General features: G+C 42.7%; 7 protein-coding genes and 1 non-coding gene across 10 annotated transcripts in view; 5 read left to right on the top strand and 3 right to left on the bottom strand.

Annotated features, from left to right (window-relative positions):
• Positions 1-93: 93 nt before the first annotated feature.
• On the bottom strand, positions 94-4,179 carry LOC135341544 (U2 small nuclear ribonucleoprotein auxiliary factor 35 kDa subunit-related protein 2-like). Its single transcript, XM_064538127.1, has 12 exons — positions 4,048-4,179; positions 3,918-3,997; positions 3,818-3,851; positions 3,586-3,745; positions 3,142-3,228; positions 2,963-3,010; positions 1,925-2,218; positions 1,443-1,535; positions 1,340-1,395; positions 1,176-1,285; positions 919-1,105; positions 94-784 (listed from the first exon to the last, which is right to left on the bottom strand). Exons 1-12 carry the CDS (start codon positions 4,086-4,088, stop codon positions 94-96), a joined length of 1,881 nt encoding a protein of 626 aa, XP_064394197.1. The 5' UTR covers positions 4,089-4,179.
• LOC135341537 (uncharacterized) lies at positions 4,060-9,064 on the top strand. Its single transcript, XM_064538118.1, has 8 exons — positions 4,060-4,537; positions 4,785-4,917; positions 5,121-5,235; positions 5,401-5,520; positions 5,831-5,977; positions 6,339-6,416; positions 6,598-8,568; positions 8,764-9,064. The coding sequence occupies exons 1-8, from the start codon at positions 4,075-4,077 to the stop codon at positions 8,902-8,904; spliced, it is 3,168 nt and encodes a 1,055-aa protein (XP_064394188.1). The 5' UTR covers positions 4,060-4,074; the 3' UTR covers positions 8,905-9,064.
• Positions 8,931-11,170, top strand: LOC135341554 (dehydrogenase/reductase SDR family member 12-like). Its single transcript, XM_064538138.1, has 10 exons — positions 8,931-9,239; positions 9,319-9,381; positions 9,471-9,624; positions 9,721-9,816; positions 9,866-9,947; positions 10,095-10,156; positions 10,215-10,319; positions 10,426-10,516; positions 10,643-10,771; positions 10,963-11,170. The coding sequence occupies exons 1-10, from the start codon at positions 9,115-9,117 to the stop codon at positions 11,076-11,078; spliced, it is 1,023 nt and encodes a 340-aa protein (XP_064394208.1). The 5' UTR covers positions 8,931-9,114; the 3' UTR covers positions 11,079-11,170.
• Positions 11,105-15,900, bottom strand: LOC135341547 (arrestin red cell-like). The gene is made up of 16 exons (XM_064538132.1): positions 15,758-15,900; positions 14,645-14,675; positions 14,515-14,575; positions 14,394-14,453; positions 14,168-14,253; positions 13,844-13,957; positions 13,715-13,774; positions 13,322-13,450; positions 13,180-13,254; positions 12,913-12,997; positions 12,717-12,789; positions 12,542-12,617; positions 12,393-12,460; positions 12,196-12,297; positions 11,810-12,046; positions 11,105-11,394 (listed from the first exon to the last, which is right to left on the bottom strand). The coding sequence occupies exons 1-16, from the start codon at positions 15,850-15,852 to the stop codon at positions 11,292-11,294; spliced, it is 1,455 nt and encodes a 484-aa protein (XP_064394202.1). The 5' UTR covers positions 15,853-15,900; the 3' UTR covers positions 11,105-11,291.
• Positions 13,520-13,591, bottom strand: Trnap-agg (transfer RNA proline (anticodon AGG)). Its single transcript has one exon. It is a non-coding gene; the product is annotated as a tRNA-Pro (tRNA).
• LOC135341559 (uncharacterized) lies at positions 15,446-17,140 on the top strand. 2 transcript variants are annotated; one of them, XM_064538144.1, is made up of 4 exons: positions 15,446-15,700; positions 16,225-16,465; positions 16,595-16,694; positions 16,836-17,140. In XM_064538144.1, exons 1-4 carry the CDS (start codon positions 15,573-15,575, stop codon positions 17,039-17,041), a joined length of 675 nt encoding a protein of 224 aa, XP_064394214.1. In that variant the 5' UTR covers positions 15,446-15,572; the 3' UTR covers positions 17,042-17,140. The 2 variants fall into 2 exon arrangements, with proteins under 2 accessions (XP_064394214.1, XP_064394215.1); XM_064538145.1 differs by lacking the exon at positions 15,446-15,700 and adding an exon at positions 15,958-16,098.
• LOC135341563 (AP-1 complex subunit sigma-2-like) lies at positions 17,085-19,197 on the top strand. Of its 2 annotated transcripts, none has more exons than XM_064538149.1 (6): positions 17,085-17,223; positions 17,282-17,460; positions 18,176-18,284; positions 18,341-18,376; positions 18,559-18,660; positions 19,054-19,197. In XM_064538149.1, exons 1-6 carry the CDS (start codon positions 17,221-17,223, stop codon positions 19,096-19,098), a joined length of 474 nt encoding a protein of 157 aa, XP_064394219.1. In that variant the 5' UTR covers positions 17,085-17,220; the 3' UTR covers positions 19,099-19,197. The 2 variants fall into 2 exon arrangements, with proteins under 2 accessions (XP_064394219.1, XP_064394218.1); XM_064538148.1 differs by having other exon boundaries at positions 18,923-19,197.
• An 11-nt stretch (positions 19,198-19,208) lies between these two features.
• LOC135341536 (diacylglycerol kinase eta-like) overlaps positions 19,209-21,432 on the top strand; it is a 10,556-nt gene continuing 8,332 nt past the window's right edge. Inside the window, exons 1-2 of the mRNA XM_064538117.1 lie at positions 19,209-19,608; positions 20,823-20,870. Of these exons, the coding sequence (XP_064394187.1) occupies positions 19,321-19,608; positions 20,823-20,870 (336 nt within the window). The 5' untranslated portion in view covers positions 19,209-19,320. The remainder of the gene's footprint in view (positions 19,609-20,822; positions 20,871-21,432) is intronic.

Genomic DNA, 21,432 nt, shown 5'->3' with positions numbered 1-21,432 from the left:
TTTTATTGTTGATGTTGATATACAAACGTATATACAAAATGAATTGAACAATAACAAGATAATGGCTACCATAATATCATAAAATTAATTAAATCAAACTTCTATCTTGGCGTCATTAGAAGAAACAGTCTCAGTTTCAGTTTTATCTTCATAATCACGAGTCACACTTTGATTAGTGGAATCATCTCCGGGCTGCTCTGCCACGCCCACAACAGTCTTGCACAGTGAAGGGGTGGTCGATAGTTCAACAAGGGCACTAGGTGTGGTCACATCATCAATTAGTGGAGGAGGAGCATTTGATTCTTTGATTTCCTCATTCCCTGGAATGTCAATGAGTGATTGGTTATCTTCAACAGAGTCATTACTGTGGCGTCGCTTTCGTCTATGTTTCTTTTTATGACGGGAACTCTCTCTTGATGGAGACGCCTCTGTTGACCTTGACAGGCTAGCCATCTTAGAACAACTTTTCTTCTTCTTTTTCTTGGATTTGTGATGGCGTTTCAAATGCTGTGAGCGTCTGTGCGTGCTGTCCGAGTCACCACTGCTTTTGTCACCACTGCTAGATCTAGACCGTCGCCTCCTTGTTGAGTGCCTCTCTGAAGAAGGGTATCGTCTGTAATAGCTCCTCTCACTACTTCTAGAGCGAGACCGTCTAAGTCGAGAGGGAGGTGGTCTCGAGTGCTGGGAATGTCTTCTCTCCGTGGGAGGTGAGTCCGAGGAAGACTTCCTGCTCCTAGACCAATGGGATCGCGAACTGCTTCTACTGACATCTTGTCTGCTGGACCTGTAGTATCAATTAGACAAAGGATTGAAATCTAAAGTTGATGTAAGCAGTTGATTTGCATGCAAAATACACGCATACAGGTTGTATATTATTCTCCTACAGGTGTTACTGTGACTATAGTTATGACGACTAACTGTCTGGGTGTGTAGGGAGATGAGTGTGAGGGCGTGTGTGAGGAGTGCCTCCTGTGAGAGTGTGAGGATGGTGGGGATGTGAGGGGGAGGTCCCTGTCAGCTCGGTAGAAGTCTCGGTCAGGATTCTTAAACACATGTAGAAAATTGCAGTGCTTCCCCTTGAAACATTTCTTCATATTGAACAAACCTACAGCGGCAATCAAATGAAATGGTGGTTACAAAAGTTAGCTAATTGAAGCAATTCAATATTAACTTACCACAAATAGCACTTCTCCACTTCTGCACAGGGCAGTATTCGCAGGACAGCTGTCTCTGAGCATACCACCTCCCGTTGAACAGCTGAAAGGCTTTACTACACTCCTCCTCACTACAGAACATAATGGAGAAATTAAATTACATGAAGTAGAAAGAGTGAACTTACGTTGAAAACTGTACATACACATTCCCTCTAAGATGTGGCTCATAGTTGCAAGACACCTGCAGTTATTGTTTATTATGCTGGTATAGATGAATTTTATACTTACCTTAAACTGAACGACTTTTCCAGCCATTCTGAACTCAGGAAGCACATCGTTGTAGAACACGATGAACTGCTCATAGAGCTCCCCTTCATCATACTGTATAGAGGGCAGCAAGAGGTTATAAGCCAAACACATGTTCAGTAGCCTAGTAAAACACACAGCTGAATTCACAATAATTAATATGTATGACACATAAAAATGAGGGGTGAATAGCACACGTAACTTTGAAGATACTTTCTTCGCATACTCACACACGTACGTACCTCTAGGCCTGTGTCCTACACTCACACACGTATGTACCTCTAGGCCTGTGTCCTACACTCACACACGTATGTACCTCTAGGCCTGTGTCCTACACTCACACACGTACGTACCTCTAGCCCTGTGTCCTACACTCACACACGTACGTACCTCTAGGCCTGTGTCCTACACTCACACACGTACGTACCTCTAGGCCTGTGTCCTACACTCACACACGTACGTACCTCTAGGCCTGTGTCCTGGTCCTTGTCGTCTACCAGCTGCTCCATAAAGCCCAGACTAGTATACATCCCAGGTAGCATCAGAGTCGTGCTAGAGGAGGGACGAGGGTGCTGTCTGGAGCACCTCTCCTTGAAACGACAAGCACCTGTCTTGAGATAAAACGAACAGTACTGAGGGTCCTGCTCTGTGCCGTAGTTAGGATTTTGTGAAGGTCGTGGTGATGGTGTGGCTTGTGTGGGTGGGGATGACGGTGGAGTAGAAGATTCAGGTGTCCAGCGAGGGGACGCCCACGATGTCTAAAGGGTTTCAAATTTAAATTTACATAGACATGTGGATATCTTGTAAACCACTTGAAAGGGCTTATATATACTTCTATTCAAATCTAAACCCGTTACATAAAACCTTGTAATATTCTATATCAAACAGTAAACAATGAAAGCACCGCAGGTGCTGATGCCTCGGTGGAGATACCAAAGCTACATAACATAAAGCTACTAATAGCTTAATTTTATACACATGACGAACATTTTTTAATTTGCATGCTGCATGCTGCATGTAAACTCAAAGAGTGGGTAATGATCGACCATGATTGTTGTTAAAAACGATCGATGCCAAAGTTCAAGTAAAATTAATGGCTGCCATCAGCAGAGCCTTGCAGCTCTCTTCTCACTCTTGCAGCTACCAATAACTAGCGTTCTAGTGCAGAGCTAACTACTAAGTAGAGTAGCAACACTTGGTAAACAAGTTTGGCTACGTGCTCTTTCAAAAAGGCTGCAATGGCATTCCAAGTAAGCAAAACTAGGCATAACTCGAGAACGAATCATTATTTTGCAAATCCACGAATAAAAATCCAAGAAAACATGACTAGAAGCCTATAGAAACTCTTACTTGCGCTTCATTGATCCTTGAGCAGCTGTAGCAGTCTACACACACACACACACACTACTGTATACCTCGCTTGCGCATGCACACCGAGGCATAATAATAAGCATTTTGCACAATATGGTTTACAGAAGGATAATCATGTACAGTGTAGGTACCTGGTGTAAGGGGGTTTCCCCTGTCTTGAGCGCCTCCTGCAATCTCTCCTGGCCAAACGAGTGAGAAGATGGTCAAGACAAGTAACCACAGTCCTTGTAATAAGCAACTACTATTTTAGTTAACATTAGCAGTCAGTGAATATGATGAGGATATTGGTCAGAATGAAGGGGATGGTCACCTCTTTGTCTCTCCGTGCCCTCTCTTGTCGTTCCTCCTCATCTCTCTCCCTACTCTGCAGTGACTCCCACTCCTCACGAATCAAACGCTGCATGGGAACAGCTAATGAATATATTATGTGTTATAGCATACCGTATAGCGGGTATATTTCGAGGGTATAAATGTTCGTGATTTTCGCTGATTAAGCATGTACCACGAACATGAATTTAATATTGCATGTATGCATGCATACTGCCCAAGGGCTGCTATTCCGCGAAAATTAAATCCGTGAAACTTTCTAACAGTCATTCCGCGAAAGTTTATACCCTCGAAATATACCCGCTACACGGTACATACATGTAGGTGTGCACGTATTGCATACAACTCTGCTATCATAATCTGACTGAATCGTTTTTAAGCAGTATGGCATAATGGAACAACGCTACTAACACGTGTAACACTGCACCTCTCTTTCCTCTCTCTCTCTGAGGACCTTCTCTTGGGCCTCCCTCTTTCTCCGGAACTCTTCCTGTGCCACCCTCTCTGTCTCCCGCCATTGCTCCTCCTGCAGAGCCCTCTGTCGCTCACCCTCTGCTACCTTCCTCTCCTCAGCACACAACTCCTCACTGAAATGGGACAAGATACTATTACTATTTGGTTACATTTTAAAAATAAATAATTTGAAGGGCAGAACTTACAGATAATCAGGGTCTTGTTCGAGAACAGCTTGTTCTAATGTACGACAAATATACAACTGGGTAATGATACAACTGTACAGGAGCTAGTAAATTAACAAACTTTGTTCTCTCTGCAATGCCTCTGTCACTCTCTTCCTTCTCCTCCTCTCTTTGTTAATCAGCTGCCTTCGCCTCTTATGGCTGCAGTATTGGAGTATACTCACTACTACTAGCTAGGCATACAACCTTACCTGAAGCTTCTCCATTCATCTGGAGGCATGTTCAAGGCCATAGCTTCTCTTCTCTCCTGGCCTCAGGTTCCACTAAAGCAGCCACGTGGAGTTCCCTGTTTGTTGGCTAGGACTGTAATGATTCTTACCAATCCTTACAAGCCCAAGAGTAAAAAGTTGTTGCTTATCATCATGGCTCGTGTTCTGTTGCCTTGTGAGGTTGAAGAATGGTGGGAGGACAAGCGATTGTTTCTACTGCTATCCAGTATAAGAAGTGTCAAGGATCTGGACCTTCTGATCGCTTCTCACACTCGTCAAGACTCAGAACCCACAGTTCTATCCAAGAGACTTGAGCAGCTCAGTGGTCTGGTTGTGTTCCTCAAGGACTACTGCACGAGCAGTGAGAGAGATATCTATATGCGTGAGACACTGCCATTCATTGCTCAGATGGCCTCAAAACTGGACGACCTGGTACCAGATTGTGGAATCCCGTTCATCATCCAACAAGAAGGTACCTACGTACATGTAGTTGGGTAAATGTTTGAGGTCTAGAGGTCAAGACTTTGGTGTCAACAATGCTGTACAGTAGTCTTTGTCACAAATTACCACCGTGAGCGTTAACAAATTACTACTGTTTGCAATCGAGAGACTGGATATAGTTATATCGTGGGTACGGTGACTTTGAGTCAACTAGATATATATAATTGCTATAGCTACATTCACAGTATGCTATGTATTTTTAATGCACACATTCACAGCTGCTTCTCTTGTACTGGGACGCAAGCTGGTGCTTTGTCTCATTGCTAATGCCTTCCTCTGCACCTTCCCCGAGAGTGGCTACAAACATATGGAGACCTTCAGCTTCAGTCAAATGTTTCCAGCCTTCAAAAAGTGAGTGAAATGAAACTGTCATCATAATTATAATTATATATCAATAAGATCAATAAGTACGTGTCAATGTTTCTCTTAGAGCTAAGTTCCTCTATGAAGCTTTGCATTTTGTATTTTTGAAGCTTAACGCTGCCACTCTGCGTGTATAAGCATGCTTAACGCTGCCACTCTGTGTGTATAAGTATCTCTGTATGTACTTGCAGTGAAGGGAAGAGACTGAGCTCAAGGGCAGGCAAACTCAAGTGTATTCTTGCATACTTTCAGAAGGCGGCTGAAAACAAAGCCGATCTAGCGGGAATGATAACAATCAGGAGACAGGTGTGTGTGTTTGTTTGTGTAGGGTGGGTACCAAGGTTAAGGTCCACCAATTGACTACCCACTGACTTGAAAGTGTGTATACTCGTTTACATAACAAATACCTATTTTATAAACACTGTGTATTTAGACTCTACACTCGTTTCAATATTACACGTACACGTACAGGTGATTGAGAGGGAGGACCAGCTGACGCTATCTGATTGGACGGCCAGCCAGAAGCCCTTATGTAACCTAACGGTGGACGAGACACACACTATCGAATCATCAGGTTCACACACTCTCCAGGTAATTGTTCATGTCTTTCCCTGACCACCTTACCCTCCAGTTCTGGGACATACGCTGGGCTCATTGTCTTTTGGTTGTTTCCGATTAAGCAGGATATTGTGTGGGCTTTGTGGGGGTGTTGTGGTTTGCTTTAGCCCTTGGGGAATGCTGTACACTACCTTGATTGAGTCCATGCACTTGTCGCTGTGCTTGTACCTACCTTGACAAGTACGGCTAGGTATGAACAAATGTTCATCCATTAGAGCCATCTGGAAACGGGAGTATTTGTGCAGTATTGGCTCTGTAATAAGCACCTTGTTGACTGCTACAGGTGGACTTTGCCAACAAGAAGATCGGTGGTGGTGTGTTGCGTGGAGGGTGCGTGCAGGAGGAGATCAAGTTCTGCTTGTTCCCGGAGCTCCTAATCTCTCGGCTCATCATGGACCATATGGAAGACAATGAAGCCATTATCATCACTGTAAGAAAGAGTGCCAATATTATGTTAGATCTAATTATATCTAATTATCAGTAATTGTTTTTGGATCAAAATATTCGAAAAAAAATCATGAGCCCTTTTGTATTAGCTACTTTGAATGCTCATAACTTAATTATGTACTAAAATAATTATGCATTTTGTACCCTTTTGAAATGCCTATTTAGTATTGAAACGTTCGATTCGCAAAGGAATGGAATGGACTATATAATTTTATAGCTTGGATGATTTTCCCGAAATGGGCCTGTTTTTGAACCATTCTTGTAGCACAGTCACAATTAAATCATCGTATGACTTAGTCCTCTGTGTCCTGTCATTGTAGCTGATGTGTCTATTGCTTTCACAGGGTGCTGAGCAGTTCTCAAAGTGTACAGGCTACGGAGACACCTTCGAGTTTGCCGGAGAGCATGAAGACATTGCCGAGGTAAGCTCTCTCCTTACCAGTCTCAGTAGCTGCATGCGTACTAGCTGTGTTTAGTGTACACATTACATGTACGTAGGTGTGCAGTGTTTGCATATATTTGCATAGGGGAATCCCCTTCAAGCATGGGCTGATTAAGTTTATTTAATGCACATTTTTTAATGTTGCCCTTGTTTTTTTGCAGAGAGATGTATTTGGAAACATCTTGACCAGCACTGTCGCCATTGATGCCTACCCATTTGGAAAATCACCCGAGAAACAATTCGAGCATGAGATGATCCTTCGCGAGTTGAACAAGGCGTACGCTGGCTTTATGTGCGTACAAGATCGAGGAGACATATCAACGGAACTCATTGCACTACGTAGTCAGGGACCTTCCATGGCCTTTATAGCCGAGTACTATCCCAACCACCATCAATCCTCAACCTGGTCATCCGATCCTCCTCTGGGTAACTTGAACTCCTCTTCTCAGCTCAAGCCTTCTCTGGTTGAGTACCCAGGGCCCCCTCCCCTCTCTCCCATCAAAGAGCTCAGCGAATCCAATCTGTTTGCCAACTATGCAGATGGCATCATAAATATTGGTGTCCACGAGGCAACAAAGAAAAAGACAAAAGAAACGGAAGACAGGCGAACTGTTAGCGATTATGCTTCCTCTCTGGTTACCTCTCTCTTCAGTGATGTTCAGTCGAAACCGCAGCCAAATGGTGTAACAATATCCGAAGACCAAGACAGTCCTGTTGATAGATTTGCATCCACAGTGGCAAGCTCTCTGTTTGATAACGTTCGTTCTTCGACTACCTCCAAGAAAAATACCCCAGACCCTGTCAAGCAGCCAGCTGGCATTGATGATCTTACGTTTTCTCTATCCTCTGCCATTTTGAAATCCTCTATGGAGTCTGAGACGAAAAAATTTACACTCGATGATGCTAAAGCCGAGGAGATTGCGAGGTCCATCATTGCTGACGTGTACTCTTCGTTGGAACCAACTGTCTCTCCTGAACCCTCCTCCACAAAAACTTCTGGTGAAATGACGAACGAGTCACTGGATTTATTCTCTGATCAAATGGCTAGTGACATTGTAGCCAGTGCTTTCTCTCAGCCAGCTCCTGGAAGCGTTTCCAATAATCCCACTATCTTTATTCAAGTCGAGAGACGAGGTTCCTCTGGAGTTAATGAAAGCCCTAAAAGTTCTCGCTCCTCCAGTCTAACTGGACAGTCGATCACAGTCCACGAATTTACTGACGAACTTGCTGAAAATCTGATTAGAGATGGGCTCTCAATTGCCCAGTACACCAGTCAGAGCATGGAGCTGAATATTGTCCCCCCTCAAGTGACCAAAGAAGGCGCAGAACAAGTAGCAGAGAAAGTCACTCAATCGATTTTGGATAGCTTGAAAGAAAGCTCTAAAGTTGCTCCACCAAAAACACTGCTGCTTACGGACGAGCAGCCATCATCGTTATCTGAGCAAGAAGCTCCAAACATGGCAAGGAAACTTCTCAAGAGCCGACTGCTCTTCTCAAAACAAGAGCTGGCCATTGTTGCTGCTCGAATGTCCAAAAGAGGATCCTTTTCCGAACTAAGTGAACACTCTGACATCGATACCCCCTCATTTTCTGGTCAGCTCAACCCTCGGCTTCTCACTCCCAGTTCCTCTCGTCACAGCATGGGCTATGCCTGGTCCACAGCATCCACACGAGATGAAAGCTCTCGGCCAGTTTCCCCAACAGACCTTGATCGTATAGCTCTTGGTCTTGTGTCAGACCCCGATGACTATATGCACATCTTCACCAAGATTCTCATGAGCGATGCCATTTTGAGCGTGTGTGGAGAGAGGCCTAAACGTCTGCGACTAAGTCAGGTCGATGACGGCTATGATGCTTTTAATATGATAATTCCAACTAGTGAAAGCACCATCGATTCTTACCTAAGTAAGCTAGAGCAAGCGGAGGTATTATCGCAGAGCTCAGGAGAGGAGGCCAGCTTTCAGCAGAAGCTCAAGACGGCACTACTTCGTCCCATTGCTACCGGCAACTGGGGGTGTGGTGCATTCAAGGGTGATCGACAGGTCAAGTGTATGCTTCAATGGGTCGTGGCTTCAATGTGTGACAGACCTCAGATGATCTACTACACCTTCAACAATCAGGAGCTGAAAGAGGTGAGTGTGGTTATAGTGTACATGTGTGTTTAATTCTTCGAGCCAATTTAATGTGTTTGTGTAGAACACTTAAGGATGTGATGGTAATTAAGAGCCTGGGGCATGTGTTGTATTCGCATGAAATGTTGTGTTTGTAGACTATTTTAATGTCAGTGTTAATGTATTCACCAGGTAACATATACTCACCCCCTACAGTTGGCCATGGTGACGGAGTGTCTGATGTCCAAGAGAACCACAACTGGTCAGCTGTGCAATGCTCTACTGGATTACGCCAACAAGCCAGCCAAGAAAAGAGCCACCAAAGACCTGTTTACTGTGCTCATGGAGACAATGTAGATATAATAATTATGTTGCGAACAGATCTAGAATCAAACATTTAGCTAGTATATACACTGTAGTTATATTCAGTACTGTACTGAGCCCAGAGCCTGTTATTCATTGTTAGCAGTTAGCTGTTATGTAATGTTTATGCAATCAAGCATGTCCGTATCCATGATGAGAGTAAATTAAATACGTATCAGCACAAAACGATTGTGAAGAAAATTTATGCATGTTGTAGTAAAAGTCCTAGTCTTCTGTGCTACCATTATCTTAGCCTGTCACATGGCGACCAACAGTAGCTTGTACCGAAAGTCAGTGTTCTTTTTCAAAGGGTTGAGTGAATTTACAAGGTAGATAACCCTACCAGTACCAAGTACCCTGTCTTGCTAAACTCCTAGCCTATGAATGATAAGGTCTGTATTCATGCAGGAATGGTTTTCAGAAAGCTGCACGAAATTTCCAAACATCAGATCTAGATGGAGACATATCGGGGTGAGGAGTGATCTTGTTTTTATGATAATGTACCAATATGCAATGTATATGTAGCGTATTGTGTTTATAATTGATAAATTTGTATACAGGCTCTCGTACATGATTACCGGAGCCAATAGTGGGATCGGTAGGAGCACAGCTCTGTCTCTGGCCGGTAAAGGGGCCACGGTGCACATTGTATGCAGGAACTCTACCCGTGGGGAAGAGGCCAAACAAGACATCGTATCACAGACAGGGAATGATGTGCGTACAAGGAAATTTTCTATATGTTGTACGTATGTTTTTGTGCATGTTATCAAGTAGCTATGAGAGTGAATATTCGGACGTTTATTTGCTCAGAAAGTACAACTGCACTTGTTGGACATCTCAAAGCCGCGAGATGTGATAAAATTTGCCGACGACTTTGTCAAGTCTGACCAGCAACTGGATGTGTTGGTGAGGTGTACATTCGAGACGCCTCTGTGTAAACTTGCTAAATTTGCAGGTGAACAATGCTGGTACCATGGTGAATCAGAGAGAGCTGACTGAAGATGGACTAGAGAGAAACTTTGCCACCAATACACTAGGTGTGTGCATCCCCAAAAATCCCTTCCTGATTATTAATTACTTGCTTTACAGAGTGGTTGTTTCTTGTATCCACTTTGATTTCCCTAGTGTGACTATTTAGAATGTGTACATTGCCATATATAATTCAGTATTCTTGACACTTCTAGGAACCTATTTGCTATCTACTGAGCTACTGCCTGCCCTGGAGAAGAGCTCTGACCCCAAAGTGGTAGGTCACTGATGACAGCTGTACCAGTACCGTCTCTAACCAAGCCCTCCCTCCACAGGTCACCGTCTCATCTGGAGGTATGTATTTGATGAAACTCGACTCTGAGAACTTTCAGTTTGAGCGTTGCTCATTCTCTGGGGACATGGTCTACGCCCAGAACAAGGTAACTAGTTCACTCCCCCCCCCCCCTCTTCTGCTATTGAGTGCTTGTGTGTGTGTGTGTGTGTGTGTGTGTGTGTGTGTGTGTGTGTGTGTGTGTGTGCATGCAGCGGCAGCAAGTGGTGATGACCAGGAAATGGGCAGAGTCAAATGAAAAAGTCAAGTTCTATACCATGCACCCGGGATGGGCTGATACACCAGGTACCAATATCCCCTTCCCACTATCCCCCCTTTCCAATATCCTCCAATCTCTCCCTTTCTTCCCTAAGTACCTACACAGTGTCCATATCAATATTATAAGTATGTTACCTCATCTGTGTACTGCAGCTGTGCAACAGTCAATGCCAGACTTTCATGCAAGACTAGAGAGTAGACTACGGACTCCAGCACAAGGGGCCGACACCATCGTCTGGCTGTGTATCGCCAAGGGGATGACTAATGGAGCGTTCTACCAAGGTACATTGATCATGATATACTTATATTGTGTACGAGTTGCTATAGGAATTGTATATGCACTCTTGATAGTACTTACAACACCTTTAGTTAATTAATCCAGTACTAGTGTAATAATAGTGTATTGCGTACTATTAGTACTGTGTAGTACTGGTTTATCATTCACAATGGTCATTTTCTATAATTATGTTCAGACCGTCAAGCGGTTGCTCAGCACTTGACGATGGCTTGGACTCAGTCCACAACAGAGGAAGAGAACCTGTTCATGACCAGACTGGAGCAAGTAGCCTCTAGGTTCAGAAGCAACTGACATAATTATGATAATTCGTGAGAGAATTTCGTTTTAATCCTGTTTAATTAACTCATTAATGATGGTAAATTTAATAGCAAGACCAATTATTATCTCATTAAGTTTACAGCTAGATCTATACATGTATAGTTATACAAAAATATATGACGGTCATGTATTGAAAATACACACGGCTGGTTTAGTTGGAGTATAATAATGAACGGAGTAGTGTTTTTATGCTTCTGTTTCGTTATTTCCTTCCTCTACTCCGGCCACTCGTAACCGAACAAACTCTTCAAACACAAAATCATTGTCCCCATCTTCAGCAACTTCCTCCCTGCATGTGAATGAGTGCGTGCATATCGAGTGATAATTAAGTAGTCGATACACAGAGATACGTATGGTATATAGAAAAACACTGTACAGTAGTATAAGGTACTAGTTATACGGTATATGATATACCTGCAGCTTATGCAGTAGTATAAGGTACTAGTTATACGGTATATGATATACCTGCAGCTTATGCAGTAGTATAAGGTACTAGTTACACGGTATATGATATACCTGCAGCTTATGCAGTAGCTAAAGAGTACACAAAGTCTGTCATTGGTTGGGCTAATTATTGTTGAATTGTTCACATTGTGCATGCATTGCTATATATGCATGTGTGGCTAAGGTGTAATTATATCATTATCTACCATTAAGTGCATGAGTGGTATAGTCTACTGTATACAGAGTAGAGGTGATCTTACGTGTCAAAGTTGATGAGGTTGTGATCAATAGCATCGTGTACTGATGCGAGGCTTGGTCTCGTGAGCAGAGGAGGTAAAGCTCCTGCTGTCTGCTCACCCTTGACCCCACCCTCTTCTATCTCGTCAGCCGTAGGTGTAGTGGGTGTGGCCGGATACTGAGGGAAGGTGATCATCTGAGAGATGACTGGCCTCGGCTTGGGGTGTGTGAGAGTGAACGGTAGCTCCAGTGTCAGGTCTCTGTGTAAGGGTGTACAGTTCCATGACCATTATTAAGAATTTATGTACATTTGTGAGCTTATGAGGAATTGTACATAAAGACTTTGTTAGCACGCATTGTATATATCTGAGAGCTTAGTTTAAAATGTGCAATGGAAGAGTTTATTTACCCTCCAAATGAGACTACACAGCGAACTTTGACAGTATAATGGACGACAATTCCCATTCTCTCTCGCACTTCTCGTGGATCCAGTGAAGGATCCTCAGGAATGCTGTGTGTGTGTGTGTGGGGGGGGGGGTGTTGATGGAGAGTATGTTCAGTTGTAAAAAATGTGTGTGTGGGTGGGGGGGAGTTAAGTTTACTTACAATGTAGACGAGGCTAAGCAAGTATCTTCGTGCTTTATTTGACCATCCAAAGCCAACCCTCTCTTGTCCTGGATAACACAATACTCCAGTACAATACTTGTAGTTGTGTACACAGTCGATCAGTATCGCTACAGATATTGTATACTCACCCTGTTATCCTTGAGCAATGGGGTGATGTCGTAGCTCCTCTGCAGTGAGCCTCCCGTATGCACTGGGAACCCTTCACTGTAGGGGTGGGGGAAGTGTGATTTTAAACAGCCATTGAGTTTGGCTTGTCCAATTACACTGATTTTGGGTTTTTCTGAAAGCTGTGTAACAACTCACTCTGATTCAATATGAGCTACTGCACACTTGTACTCTGTCTGAGCAAACATACAAATTGCTGCAAACTGACGAACTAGAATGTGTGTGTGTGTGTGTGTGTGTGTGTGTGTGTGTGTGTGTGTGTGTGTGTGTGTGTGTGTACATGTCAGGATGAAGTTTAATGTGGAGTTGCATAATTATCATCATCTTTACCTACCTTGTACTTTGACCTTCTTGATGGTCTTGCTGGATCTGTTTGCAATGGCCACATTTACTTTGATGGTTTCACCATGATGATACGTCTGTAAGAGTATTCAACATAACTATAACAACCAGTTCAGGGGATATCTCAGGATATTTCCAAGAGGGGACTTAAAACCTAAACTTTTAGGAGGGGGTACCATTTTTGAATTTAAATTGCATAACTTTAGTACTCGCATTTCCCCCTGAAGGAACCCTGCAGTCACTGGGCAAAATGACTTACGCCTTTGTCGAGATTGGCCTCCACAATGAGAGGATGAGAGCTCAGCATAAACTCCTTGGTTACGTCAATTGTGGGCTATATAGGAAAAAAGAAAATCCAATCAAATTTACGGAAAGAAAAACTATGGTATATTCACACTTACCCTTTCTGTTTTGTCGGCTGGAGCATGTGTGATTTTCTTGATTGCTAACCGTACAGAATTTCTCTTTTCCATTTTGTTCTCTTCAGATTTGGCTACATAGCATCGGAGAACAAAATCTACTCCACAAGGCTGGAATGGGAAAATATGAGGTTAAACAAGTAAAATTTTAGCGCAAGTATAAAACAAGTAAAAAAAAGAGGGCCAGTCCGGGAGTCGAACCCGGGACCTCTCGCACCCTAAGCGAGAATCATGCCACTAGACCAACTGGCCAGCTGTGATAAGACTATAACAAGCCGGCTCCGATAGTTGACAAATTTAATGTTTTGTCTTCATTCACTACTCTTTTGGCAACTACCTGTACGTGTATACGGAAAATCTATGCAAAACAAATACCTTTTCAACATCTCCTTGAGCTGGCTGAAGAGTGACTGAAGAAGGAAGACCAGGCTTGAGCTGCAAAGGGGATAGTTTAGTTAGCATTGACCTTTACCAATTAAGGCACTGTGCTGCCATTGCACTTACACTAAATGTGAACGGGTAAGCATTTCTTCCCAGTTTCTTGAGTAGTCTGACTTGTAGCAGTGTGACCAGCTGTGGCTCATTCGTCTCAGGGGGAGGGTACACCTGAATACGCTCCTGAGGGGAGGGAGTTATGTAATGAATGTCCATTATCATAAGATGATTTTGCTATGGTAGCTCTCAGTTTCACACGATCCTTTAGCACATTTTGTGAATACACTCTGGTGCTAATTTATTGATTAATGGGAATTTTGTGCTTAGTATAACACTGAGATTCATTTACCCATACGTATTTCAGCAGCTCTATAATTATGGAAATTGACTTACATCAATTAGATCTCTCCTGAAGTTAAGACCGAGTACATCGAGGTCATCCCTCCCATACCTAAACCCGGCTACCACCTGAGCAAACACTGCACAGGAGAGGGGTGTGGTCAGGAACACATTGTGATTAGGTCTCCACGCATGTTTTCAAAATTTCACGCACCCCGAACATTCACCATCAAGCATCATTAACAATTCGTAAGCTTAACAAGTCAACACATCTACTGACCTTTTCGATCTTTCTTTCCATCTTTGGTGAAGTAGTCCGGATCAATGAGAACAACACCATCTAGAAGGTGATACACGTATAATATAACACAATAGGATGAGTGTAAAGTCATGTGATTTACCAACAGGATCCACAGTCGTCATGTGATCAACAAAATCTCTCCGACCAACATAAACAGTAATCTGCAGCATTGAATAAAATTGCATCTCATGTGTCGGTTAAAGAGCATAGCTAGAGCTAGCTAGCTATACCTTTCCATTTGGAGATGACTTCTTAAAGACTCTGGATTGGAGGAATTAAAAGAACTGTAAAAGGTTGTAGTTATAATAATAACCGGTAAATGTGTGTGGGATAATTTTTCCTGGCTAAGATCTGCCGATTGGTGGCATGCAAAGTGATGTATGAATCCACACCAGTTAAGCGCCAATGGAGCTAGGACACACTAAACGTGCATGTAATAGTATCTCTACGGTATCTATAGCATAATAGATGGCATAAAGCTCGTACACAATTACACGATTGTCAAGCCGACTGGATCAGTTTACAAATGATAGGTGTATATATAATATCTATAGTTCCTAATCGTGTAACAGTGTGTAAACGTGAAACCTGAGTGTGTCCAGATTCTCAAAGGTCAACAAGGTATTACAATGGGTATCTTTGTAGAAGCTCGATATTTAACAATGAGTTTAAAGTTCAGAAGGTATGTTTTCCCTGAATGCAATGAAACTTTAAAATAACAATTAAATCGTTCATTATTAACACGGTGTTAAGACCCCCAAGGCCACATCAAAAGGCACCAAACACATTCCATACTATTGGCATGCAATCACAGTTACAATGAGTACATTGGCAGGTTAATTAATATCACTTCTTCTACATAATCATATGCAATAGTAACCGGTAATGCATTTCCTAACGGTATTACACAATCTACAATACACCATCTCAATACTGGCTCCGGCTATATACGTACGTACGTACATGAGCTCAGTGTTTACAGTCGTACTGAAGCAGTGGAAGCCCTTCAAGCCCCCTTCAAAGGAAGTATGGTCATATCTAGCAATACTCGCCAAACCAACATCTCTATGTAAGGGTAGGGCCACACAGACAACACTACAGTCAGTCAAGTACTCAAGCTATCAAGAGACTAGTAGTTGACAGTGCTATATTAATACGATGAGTACAGCTACAGAAGATCAAACCCGACCACAAGACTCAATCACTGAGGTCACATTACAACCAGCCTCAGGCAATGGAGAACAAGCTATTCAAGACCAGCCAACCTCCATTAACAGTCACCAAAGGTAGCTCCTACTACTAGATTATGAAATAATATTATTACTAGCTAGTGTGATACTTGCCTAGTTCCATCATCTTTCTTTTTCTTTTCCACTGGTTTCTCTTCTCCGGCCATAAGGCTCTGCTTCTCTTCAGGCAGTGCACCAACTTCTGCCATATCTAGTTGATTCTTTTAGCTCAGCTAGCCACCGGTACAGTATAATATAGCTAGCTAGCTAGCTCCAGTATCTCAGTTCCTTGATTGCAAGATGGGCGTGGTGGCCCACACTAAAGAAACCTGGAAGTGATCACCTCCCTTGCATGCTTGGCTTTACTCTGGAGCCTGTACTGCACTGTAGCTGCTTTTGCATTGTTTTGCATCCCCTGGAGCTTGTGAAACTGAGGAAATGTCTCGTGCAGAAAGGTATAGATTGTAATATAGACAATCATGACATTGACAATGGCTATAATGTCATTTGTAGCCATTGTATTAGCTTACAATTACCATAGCTACCCAATATTATAACAACTGTTTTGTTTATCGTACTAGGTTGACAATAGAGGAGCCGAAGGCTGCCTCCAACAGAGTGGTTCGTCCCGTGTGTCAGATAGCCAGGGCCCAGGCTCCTTGTCAAGCCTGCCTTAGACCCGCGATGTGGGTGCCAGGACTACGCAACTTGCACATGGCCAGAGAGACATGGCTCATCAAGATGGATCCTGCCCAGGCACTGGATAAGCTGGTTGATGGTGTGGAGGATTACGATAAGGCTGAGCTGATGGAAGTGCATAAGGTACCGTACGACACTAATGGATCCATCTGTGTGCATTGTATACAAGGTGTGTCAGGCATTTGTTTATTTTAATTAATCTGTTTATGAATATCAGTAATAACTCAGCCATATATGGATTATTGCTGGCAGGTGGACAAGTCCAGAGGTTACGTTGAGATCTTCCAATTCACTCAAGGCTGCAACTGGCTGGATGTAGTCGAGGTCCGCTTCTACACTGGAGATGAGCCAGGTGATGATGGTTCACACACACAGAGAAGCTATAAGTTTTCATAATTTTAATAAATGCAGCCTCCCTCCTTGTTCAGTTCCGTGCTAAACTTTATGTATTAGTAATTTATAATTTGACAGTGTCTTCTGCTTTGCCCTGCAGGGATGACCAGAGCTGAGAGTGTGTCCTTCTCCTCTGGCCTGATTCCAGCATGGTGTCCACTCAGCTTCCTCTGCAACTGCTGCTGCTTCTTTGCTCCGTTCTCTGGCAACGGACAAAACACAAAGCGTCTTGAGGTGATCAGGAATGCTCTCGGCGTGGAAGTCACCGTTACTGCAGAGACAAAATGCAACTGTTGCCCTTCTTAAAACTAACAAGAGAGAGTTTTTAATGAACTATTCTTTGTTTATATACGTACACAATGTCATTACATGTACTGCACTGCAGCAATGAATCAACAATCATTAGTTCTTTCGTCTTGAAAATAAGCCGCACCGAACGTATGACGTAGACTATAATAATAAACACAGAGAAGGCTAAAAAGAAGATGGTGAGTTCCAATTGTATTAAATCCAGGCTGCTGGATTAATAGTACCCTCCAACTGTAGATTCAATACGTGCTACTGTTCAGTCGCCAGGGGAAGGTCAGGCTACAAAAGTGGTACCAGGCCTTTCAAGTGAGAGAAAAGAAAAAGATACAGCGAGAGCTCGTCTCAACCATCCTCGCCAGGAAGTCTAAGATGTGTAACATCCTAGAATACAAGGATCAGAAGATAGTGTACAAGAGGTGCGGTGCTGACTTAACACTGATACGTATCCACCCTTCATATGTACACACTCAATTTAATATTCATATACCGTATTTTATTAGGGCGGTCCTCTAAATACAGTGGAAACAACCACCCCTGAATAATGACCATCGGGTATATAGCGCCTAAAAGCTAAGGTCCCCGGATTGCAGCCACGTGTACTTGCCATAGAAGACAACCCCAAGAACGGCCACCTCGCTATTCCGTATAACGACCACCTTTCTGCTCCCTGAACTGCTTTTTAATAGAAAATATCCACCTTAACGGCCAGCCACATACTGGATCAGCAGAAAATGATTGCTAGGATGTGCATTTTTGCACGATCTAGCTGCTCAGTCTTTTCAAAGCTTGTAAGACCTAGAGAAGCATTTAGTAGAGTCCCAAGATTCGCTAGAAGCAGGAATTGGCTCATGAAGCATATATATGGGCAAACTTCTCAACAACGGACACCTCTCTGTAACGGCCAAAACCTTGTTCCCCAATGGTGTCCGTTATATAGAGGTTCCACTGTTTGCGACATTTGGACATTTCGCACATAAAATTAATTATCGCATTCTTACAAAGTCCAAAACGTAATTATTGTCGCCTTATTTAGAATAAATATGCCTACCTATTCATCCTAGTGTATGTGGAAATTGCACGTATAATGACAATTGTATAAACTCAGGTCAGCTACGTTTTGTATTTTTTCAGGTATGCCAGCCTCTACTTTTGCTGTGCCATTGACGCTGATGACAATGAGTTGATTGTGCTGGAGATACTGCACAGATATGTGGAGCTTCTGGACAAGTACTTTGGCAGTGTAAGTGATACATTGTGCAAAGAAAGTAATTTGACATACTCACCCACTGTCAACAGGTTTGTGAACTAGACATTATCTTCAACTTTGAGAAGGTAGGTGATTCACCCTGTACACACTGCACTGACAACCAGAGCTGATACACTTCTTGCAAATAAACGACTGTATATACCTTTAAAAAGCTCTAAATAGCTAAATAATATGAATACCTGAATAGTTCCATTGAACACCCACCCACATACACACACATACTCATCACACACATGACCACCTGTAGGCATATTTCATGCTGGATGAGCTACTGGTAGGTGGTGAGATCCAGGAGTCCAGCAAAAAGAACATCATTAGAGCAATCACAGCACAGGACCTGCTGCAGGAGGTATTATAATTGTTTAGGTGACCTCTGTCTGTCTCGTAGAGGAAGTGGTTCCTTTCATGGGTTGACCAGTGACAGACAGGAAACTACCCCCTGTGTGCCCTTAGATTATGGAATTTTACCAACCACCTTGTATCATAGTGCTACGCTGTAGTCAGCATCACACTTCTATTATAAAACGATTGTTGTTTCATTTTCGGTGTGTGTATGTGTACTATATGTCAATCCCTTTCTTCTAAATCAATACGTTATGTTCCAACTTCAGGAAACAGAAAATCCTAAGAGTTCTCAGACTTTGTTAGAAGAAATGGGACTGGCATAGCTTGTTTCGCTTGTTTTCAATACATGATAGTGAACATTAACATTATTATTTTTATTATGTGTGTGTACTTGTAGACTGACGAGCAAGCAAGAGTTCTTGAAGAGTTCAACCTCCTATGAACTTTTACAATAGCTGCTTATAGTATGTGAGCATTTGTATTATGAGTTCATTTATGATGTCTATCTAAATTCCATTAATTTGTCATTTTTGTCATTGTCGATCTTTACTTGAGGAGCCCTACCCACGCATTATTGCAAATAACAGTATATTAATTCGCGATCATCTCATAAACTTATTATACAAAAGACACTAGCGGTATCAGCTATTTGCCAGCATCAAACATGAGTGATTCTATACACAGTCTGAGCCCAGTGCCCCCGGACCAGTCTAACAACAGTAGCATGGACTCTTTGATAGTGTCTGACTCCAGTGAGGACATTCTTGACCAAGTGAGCGAGGATGAGCTGTTCGACACGAAACCAGCAGAGCAAGATGCAGGAACTGCTGCAGTAGCCGACCCTAAGGAGCCTGCTAGTGGGAAAGAGGGTGGTGTAAGAAAGAGGAGGAAGAGCAGGGAAAGAAAGATCAGTATCAGTGCAGATCACAGCAAGAGAATTGCTGGAGTCAAGGTGAGAATCGGGAGAGATTATCCTATAAGGGTACAATGCTTGTCCATGCATTAATATACTCGGATCTGCTTTTAGAGGCAAGTCCCCAAGTGGTTAAGTACAAGGTTGCAGCTCGAAAGGCTATAAAAAGCCGATGTCAATTGTTGGCTTTTCCATATTAATAGAGTGTTTAAAGTTTAATAGATTGCCTTGGTCAATTCAGTCGTAGCTTCTATGGTAGGGAACAAGTTATGGAAGCCAAAGATGCTTCGAAAAGACACGTACGTTGTATGGTAACTCGTGACCTCACTTTGGTGGTTTTAATTTTACCCTGAAGCTTTTTATGGTAGTGCGCTGTAGTGCGCGGTATATAATAATATAGCGGTAGCTGTAAAGCTTAAGTAAAGATACTTAGCGGAATGTTGTTTACTCACTTGTAAGATTAGATGCACCTGTTAAGTGCACTGTTACACACGTATATCAAGTTTCACGATCACTCTCATGTGTGTTGAGTGGGCGTTAGAGCATTTGATGCCCCCTCACCCCACAGGCAATATATCTTAGGGGGAGGGCTGGATGGATAGTGATTAGTCCTCTCCATAAGGTGTAATCCATAGGTGTAATTTGCAGGTTTAACGTGACCTTCTCACCGCCCACTGGTTTCTGTGCAATAGAAAACCTTTCAAATCACCTTGTCATATATAGAGTGTGTGAATTTACATAATATTATTATATTGAGCTTTTGGTTTCGTTGGTAGATTGGCGTTGATGGGAAGGGTAACATTTGTTGAGGTATATACTGTAAGTAACTTGAAAGCAAGGTTGCATGGGGATTATGTGGTCAAATGTGCATGTACCGAAAACCACGAATGTCAGCTTGGCACAGTGGGATGCAATTTAATTTTCCCTGTCTTCTGACTCTCTGCTGTACATTGTAAATGAACAGTACATTATCACTCTGTCACTAGTGAATTTTGACAGTTTTTCCCCATTGTAAAAAACTATGCATTGTGTTATGAACAACAATCGTGTTGATTCTACAAACAACTCTAGATGGGTGGGTGATGGTGCGTGTGATAGGTGGGCTGTGCGGTGTAGACTATATACACTATAGGGTTTTGACAACTCTCGCTGCTATCAGACTTTCACAATAAGCTTGACATTGTGACACACACACACACACGCACGCACACACACACACACGCACACACACACACTCACACTCACACACACAGATGGAAGTATTAAAAGAGGGCTCTATCATGCAGCACGGGAGCTTTCAGGTATGGTTCACTGTGTATAGTCTGCGATCCTACTACTATGTTTATGTTTCCAATGCGTACTTGACCATAAATATTACAGCTGCTCAGACACAGTGTCATAATTATGTACATACGTATGTAATAGTGTGTCATTGTGTGGGGTAATTTGTTACCCAATGAAGTAATTTCTGTGCTTTCTCTGTTGAGTCTGTGTCATAAGTCAAAGCTCAAGAGTTTGTTTGTCATGTTATCTATTACATAACACCCCCTCAATTGCTCATGTGTTGTGTTTATTACATATCTCGGGCTATGTTTCTCATTAGATTATCTAACCTGCCCCACCCTTAGCTAGCTGTGTAGTGTAGGCAGGCATATGTTGAAGTGTATGTTGTGGGTGGATGGATAAACAAGTTTAGCGTGTATTAGAGAGATAGACACACTCATTATACAGATCCCATGTTGTTACATTAACGGTTCTATAAGCATGTCTAACTCAATGTTTACTTTGACTGTGACACACTGAGTATCATCCGGAGGGGGTTTTCAGTTTAAGCCTTGGATCTTGATACATGTGTAGGAAGAT

Source organism: Halichondria panicea, chromosome 9, assembly GCF_963675165.1.
Source record: "Halichondria panicea chromosome 9, odHalPani1.1, whole genome shotgun sequence".
Taxonomy (NCBI): Eukaryota; Metazoa; Porifera; class Demospongiae; order Suberitida; family Halichondriidae; genus Halichondria; species Halichondria panicea.
This window is presented reverse-complemented; position numbering and strand designations above follow the sequence as displayed.

Coding starts and splice junctions, on each gene's coding strand:
- LOC135341537 (XM_064538118.1), top strand. CDS start 4,075: ATGTTCAAGGCCATAGCTTCTCTTCTCTCCTGGCCTCAGGTTCCACTA. Junction 4,538..4,784: donor GTTCATCATCCAACAAGAAG/GTACCTACGTAC, acceptor ACACATTCACAG/CTGCTTCTCTTGTACTGGGA. Junction 6,417..6,597: donor AGCATGAAGACATTGCCGAG/GTAAGCTCTCTC, acceptor GTTTTTTTGCAG/AGAGATGTATTTGGAAACAT.
- LOC135341544 (XM_064538127.1), bottom strand. CDS start 4,088: ATGGCCTTGAACATGCCTCCAGATGAATGGAGAAGCTTCAG. Junction 1,396..1,442: donor GAAAAGTCGTTCAGTTTAAG/GTAAGTATAAAA, acceptor CAATAACTGCAG/GTGTCTTGCAACTATGAGCC. Junction 1,286..1,339: donor GTGTATGTACAGTTTTCAAC/GTAAGTTCACTC, acceptor TATGTTCTGTAG/TGAGGAGGAGTGTAGTAAAG.
- LOC135341554 (XM_064538138.1), top strand. CDS start 9,115: ATGCATGTTGTAGTAAAAGTCCTAGTCTTCTGTGCTACCATTATCTTA. Junction 9,948..10,094: donor CTTTGCCACCAATACACTAG/GTGTGTGCATCC, acceptor TGACACTTCTAG/GAACCTATTTGCTATCTACT. Junction 10,517..10,642: donor GGGATGGGCTGATACACCAG/GTACCAATATCC, acceptor TGTGTACTGCAG/CTGTGCAACAGTCAATGCCA.
- LOC135341559 (XM_064538144.1), top strand. CDS start 15,573: ATGAGTACAGCTACAGAAGATCAAACCCGACCACAAGACTCAATCACT. Junction 15,701..16,224: donor TCCATTAACAGTCACCAAAG/GTAGCTCCTACT, acceptor TTATCGTACTAG/GTTGACAATAGAGGAGCCGA. Junction 16,466..16,594: donor AGCTGATGGAAGTGCATAAG/GTACCGTACGAC, acceptor TATTGCTGGCAG/GTGGACAAGTCCAGAGGTTA.
- LOC135341547 (XM_064538132.1), bottom strand. CDS start 15,852: ATGGCAGAAGTTGGTGCACTGCCTGAAGAGAAGCAGAGCCTTATGGCC. Junction 14,254..14,393: donor TGGAAAGAAAGATCGAAAAG/GTCAGTAGATGT, acceptor TCTCCTGTGCAG/TGTTTGCTCAGGTGGTAGCC. Junction 13,255..13,321: donor CAGCCGACAAAACAGAAAGG/GTAAGTGTGAAT, acceptor TTTCCTATATAG/CCCACAATTGACGTAACCAA.
- LOC135341563 (XM_064538148.1), top strand. Junction 18,377..18,558: donor TTATCTTCAACTTTGAGAAG/GTAGGTGATTCA, acceptor GACCACCTGTAG/GCATATTTCATGCTGGATGA. Junction 18,661..18,922: donor CACAGGACCTGCTGCAGGAG/GTATTATAATTG, acceptor TTCCAACTTCAG/GAAACAGAAAATCCTAAGAG.